The sequence below is a fragment of the Grammomys surdaster genome, unplaced genomic scaffold (genome assembly GCF_004785775.1).
Source record: "Grammomys surdaster isolate TR1022 unplaced genomic scaffold, NIH_TR_1.0 107328, whole genome shotgun sequence".
Taxonomy (NCBI): domain Eukaryota; kingdom Metazoa; phylum Chordata; class Mammalia; order Rodentia; family Muridae; genus Grammomys; species Grammomys surdaster.
The window spans coordinates 1-5105 of NW_021610338.1; the positions used below are offsets into that span (position 1 = coordinate 1).

Sequence of the window (5105 nt, forward strand, 5' to 3'; positions counted from 1 at the left end):
AGGAATCCTCTCTCTCTCTCTCTCTCTCTCTCTCTCTCTCTCTCTCTCTCCCTCTCCTATGTATGTGTATGTATGTACACCACAGTGCACACACACAGTGTATGTCAGAGAACTTCTTATAGGAGTTGGTCTCCTTCTACCATGTAGGTCCCAGGAACCGAGCTCAGGTGGTCAGGATTGTCGGTAAGTCCCTTTGCCCTCAGAGTCATCTTCATGGCTCTCCACCAGCCCCCAACTTTCTAATGTACATCATTCAGGATTTCAGGTGGAAAGACACAGCGGACTCCCCACAGGGTAATGTGGAGAGTGCTGAGATCGTGTGAAAGGACCCTAGGGGGATGATGATGAAGTTCTCATCTCCATCTTTAAGCCTAAGGATCATAGAAATGTCACAGAGCTGCTGGTCCTCCTGCCTCTGCATCCCGGAGTGCTATGACTGTAGACGTGCACCACCACAGCTGACATAAGGCTCCTGGGAGACCTTGGCTCAGTGTATAAGGTGGATCTAGGAAGATGCTCGGTGTCAGCCTCTGGCCTCCATTTACACATGCACATAGGTGCCCATGCATGTACATCCACATATAGTCACACACATGTGCACTGACACACAGATGAACACACACACAGACACAGACACAGAGACAGACACAGACACACACACACACACACCCCAAATAAAAGATATGGAGATGTAGCTCGGTTCCCATTACCTATGCTGGACAGCACACACAGACTGTAGTCCAGCTCCAGGGGATCTAATGCCCATTTCTGACCCTCAAGGGCACCCCTGACACATGTACAAACATACATATTAACAAAAAACCCAGCTGGGTGTGGTGGTACAGGCCTTTAATTCCAGCACTCGGAAGGCTGAGTCAGCCGGATGTCTGAATTTGAGGCCAGCCTGGTCTACATAGTGAGTTCCAGGGCGACATAGTAAGACTTTGTCAAAAAAAATTTTCCCCATGGGCCTGAATGAGCGAACAAGAGAGTCTGTACAGTCTCCAGGCAGAGCCCTGCTGTTCCGGGTGGGAGGGTGCAGCAGGTCAGTTCTGCTCTGATCCTCTAGGCAACACACGTGTTGGGAGGCAGCCACAGGCCAGGCATCGGAGACCAAGGCTGAGAAGGTGAGGCCAACGAAAAAGGAGTCTGTGGGTAGTTCTCACATACAGGCTTCCAGAGGGGTCCATGGCCTTAAGCAACGTCAGTGGGAGGTAGCGAGCGTTGGTCTGTCTGCGGAGTGGGGGTCTGGTGGAACCGATGACCTTGGCAATGACCTGTGGAAGGGAACTTTGAGTTTGGGACTTACAGAGCTCTCCAACATCCTGAGTCGTAGTGCTTGTCCACCTACCTGGGCCACATCCCGTGGGCTCTGTCCCACAGAGCGAAAGAGCTCCCTGGAGGCTGGGAGGTACAAATCCCGGAAGTAGCCCAGGGTGTCAGGGTCAGTGTCTGGGAACTCCGCCTTGGAAACCTGAGCCAGGAGTTTTCCTTCAAAGTCAGTGATGACTGGGCCCGGCTCCACCATTGAGACGCTGGGAAGAGGGCCAGGGCTTGGTTGTTGGACTCCAGCCAGCTCACCCCTGTCCTATCCCCACCCTTTCTCTCCAGGTGTCATTGCTATGGTTGTGGTTATTCTTTTGAGACAGGGTCTCACTGTGTAGCCCTGGCTGTCCTAGAACTCACTATGTATTTCAGGCTGGCCTTGAATTCACAGAGATCTGCCTGCCTCTGCCTCCTGAGTGCTGGGACGTTGTGTGCCACAACCTCTGGTCCTTAGAATTTATTATTATTTATTATTAGCATTTATTATTATTAATTTTTGTTGTCGTTATTATTTTGTGGAACTGAGATGGCTCAAATGTCCACTGCTAAGCTGTAGCCCCAGCCCACTGTGACCATTATTTCATCTTTCTTCACGCCCTGTCTTCTTCTCAGTGGGTCTTCCTCTCCTTCCTCTCTCCTCTTCCCACTTTGAAAAAGTTTTCATTAGCATATGTTAATTATGCATAACAACGGGTGTCTTATAATCATATTCGCCCCTCCCACTCCTGCCGACCCTTCCCTCCTCCCGACCAGTCCCCCTTTTACTTGAATGTCTTTTTCTTTTCTGTGGCCTGGTGAGCTTCACAGGGCTTGCTTATAGATAGTGAGTGAGGGGCTGTTTACAGGACCCTGCTTATCTCCTGAAGATAAGCACACCTCTGAAGAATGTCTCTCCTCCCCAGCAGCTGTTAACTGCCTGTCAGGCCTAACGAGTCCCCTGCTCTATTAACTTGCCTTCCATACACTGTCCTTCACTGTCCCCCAAATCACCATCTCCCTTTCCCTCTGGCCAGAGGTGCCCGACTCACAAGATATTGAATTGTCGAAGCTGGATAGCGAGACTCTCGAAGAACCCTTCCAGGGCAAACTTGGAGGCTGCATAGACGTCATTGAACATGACACCTGGAAGGGGAGGAGAGAGGACGACTCAGGTGTATGTGTCAGTGGTAGACTCCATGGGTCTCAGGGTAATAAGGTTTTTGGAACACAGACGGAAGAGGATTAGGGCATCTGAATGAGGGGACGCTGAGGGCCAGAATCACAGGTGTACGGGATTGTGCAATGCGCTCACGTAACATTAAGACAAGGTCATTCTGGACAATGACCTTTTAGCTCCACCCACTCCTAGGAAACACCCCTATTTCCCTCCATCTGTATCTATGGTTCATTTACTTATGGCATCCCCAGAGTTCATGGGCACAGTGACTTGTTAATGCTTCTCCATAGCAGATACAATTAGAGGATGGCAGAGGAAGGAGTCACATCACAGAGTATGTCCAGGATGTGGACAGGAGTCTAGAAGAATTTGAGGAGGAAGATCCCAGAAACATAGATGGCAAGTAGGGGGCTTTTAGAGTAGGTCCAGAGTAGACATCACAAATAGATCTCCGTTGTCTTTTCTGCTAAGTCTTGGAGTCCCAACACTATTTACATCCCTGGGGCCTGATGGGACTTTTTCAAAGAGGAGGAGCTCTGAGGCAGCACTGGATTTCAGAAGTGTGAATGAAAAGATGTTTCAGTGATATCCAGAAGTGGAGTTGATTCTGGAATGTAGATGGCTGCTGATGACATGCATATCTCTGCTGCCTACTCCTTCACCAGGACAGACAAGATAAATCAATCCCATCCAGAGTCATCAACACAAGTTCATTTGAATTGTGAGCTAAAACCTACTTGACAGCCTTCCAATCCTGGACGGTGGGAGGGTGTACCCAGACTTACCCTGGAGTCCCATAACACTACTGACCACCACAATGTGGCCCTGACGCCTCTTCTTCATGCCTGGAAGCACAGCTTTGACCAGACGGACAGCCCCAAAAAAGTTGGTGTTGAACACGTTCTGCATGGTGGCTAGGCTGAGTTCCTCCAGGGGCCCCACAAGGCCTACTCCTGCGTTGTTCACTAAGGGGTAGTACAGAGAGTGTTGCTAGGAGCCACCCCAAGGACTCAAGTCCTCATAACCAGTCTTGGAGGAGGCATGTGGAACCTAGCTAGTGTTAAACAGTTTGGGTTTTGGACAAGCCTCTGGGCCTGGGAGAGTGGGTGGAAGAGCTACTGGAAAATGAATCTTTGTCATGCATGTATGAGCAATTCCCATCTGCCCCCAAACTGCACCAAGATGGCCAGACCCACCCACCTTAGCAGGCTCCATGAGGACATGAGTGGCTGTTTCAACATCCTCCTGTCTTTGAATGACTCACTGAAGTAATTTTCCCACATATGCTTTTCTCCTTATGAGAGGATGTCTCTCCCATGCAACCCTCCCCCAAAGTCTGGCATCTCTAATTAACAGATTGGTACTCCTGATTCTTGGCCAACTGGTCTACCCGTTTATCCAGGGCTAGAAGTTGTCATCTTGCTGATGGTATATACTTAAGAGTTGGTGTGTGTGTGTGACCCCAGGGGCTACTAAGTCTCACCCAGCACGTCCACTTGTCCTCCCTCGATGTGGCTGAGACACTTAGTCACTGACTCATCACTGCACACGTCCAGCTGGGCCACGCTGAGGGTCTTTCCAAGAGATTCTCCAGCAGCTGCCTCCAATGGCTCCTTCTTCTCCAGGTCCCTCATGGTGGCCACCACTGGAGGCAGAAAGCAGAGCTGGACAGGTGCTGGGCTCCTTTGCCCTGTGTGTTTCTCTAGGATGTGTGTGTGTGTCTCCATTCAATTCATGTGTATGTGTAAGCCACAGGATAATCCTGGGTGTCATTCCTTAGGAGACTACTGCCTCCTCCACACAAATTAAGTGTGTGTGTGTGCACACGTGTGCACGCATGCGCACGCAAGTGCTTGGCACCTGCATGGAGTCCAGAGGCCAAGTGAGGAGGCAGTTTTCTCTTACACTGTGGGTCCTGGGGAGTGAACTCAGCTTGTCAGGTTTGAGAGGCAAATGCTTTTACCTGATGAGCCATCTTGCCAACCCCATCTTTTTTTTTTTTTTTTTTAGATAGTCTCTTCCTGAATTTGGAACTCACCAAATAGGCTAGATTAACTGTCCAGGTGAGTTCCTAGGGCTCCTCTGCCCTCTGCCTATCAAGTGCTGAGATCACAAGGACATGCCCTCAAGCCTGGCTCCTCCACCTGGGTGTGGGAATTGAACTTGGCTTCATGCTTGTGTGGGAAGCACTTGATTGAGTCGGCTGTCACTGAGACCTACTTTAAAAAGATTTATTTATTTATGTATATGAGTATACTGTCACTGTCTTCAGACATACCAGAAGAGGGCATCAGATCTCATGAAAGATGGTTGTGAGCTACCATGTGGTTGCTGGGAATTGAACTCAGGACCTCTGGAAGAGTAGACGGTGCTCTTAACCACTGAGCCATCTTTCTAGCCCTCCTATTTTTGTTTAAAGACAGGGTCTTTTCATATAGCCTCAGCTACATATGTAGACCAAACTGGCCTTGAACCTGTGGGGATCTTTCTTTCTCAGTGTCCTGAGTGTTGGGACGACAGCTGGGAACTACTATGCCCGACTATTTCTATGGTCTAACAGAAACCGTCACAGATGGAGACCCACGTGTTTGCACATATACATTTAGCACCAATCTAACAAATC

General features: G+C 49.5%; 1 protein-coding gene across 1 annotated transcript; it reads right to left on the reverse strand.

The window, feature by feature from the left end:
• Positions 1-832: 832 nt before the first annotated feature.
• Positions 833-4122, reverse strand: Rdh8 (retinol dehydrogenase 8). Its single transcript, XM_028784042.1, has 5 exons — positions 3966-4122; positions 3268-3447; positions 2355-2448; positions 1352-1535; positions 833-1277 (listed from the first exon to the last, which is right to left on the reverse strand). The coding sequence occupies exons 1-5, from the start codon at positions 4114-4116 to the stop codon at positions 1047-1049; spliced, it is 840 nt and encodes a 279-aa protein (XP_028639875.1). The 5' UTR covers positions 4117-4122; the 3' UTR covers positions 833-1046.
• Between the last annotated feature and the right edge of the window lie 983 nt (positions 4123-5105).

Excerpts from the sequence above, each read along its gene's own strand:
- Rdh8 (XM_028784042.1), bottom strand. The coding sequence starts at position 4,116 with ATGAGGGACCTGGAGAAGAAGGAGCCATTGGAGGCAGCTGCTGGAGAA. Across the intron at positions 3,448-3,965 it reads AGGACAAGTGGACGTGCTGG|TGAACAACGCAGGAGTAGGC; the intron begins GTGAGACTTAGT and ends ACTACCCCTTAG. Across the intron at positions 1,278-1,351 it reads GCCCACGGGATGTGGCCCAG|GTCATTGCCAAGGTCATCGG; the intron begins GTAGGTGGACAA and ends TCCCTTCCACAG.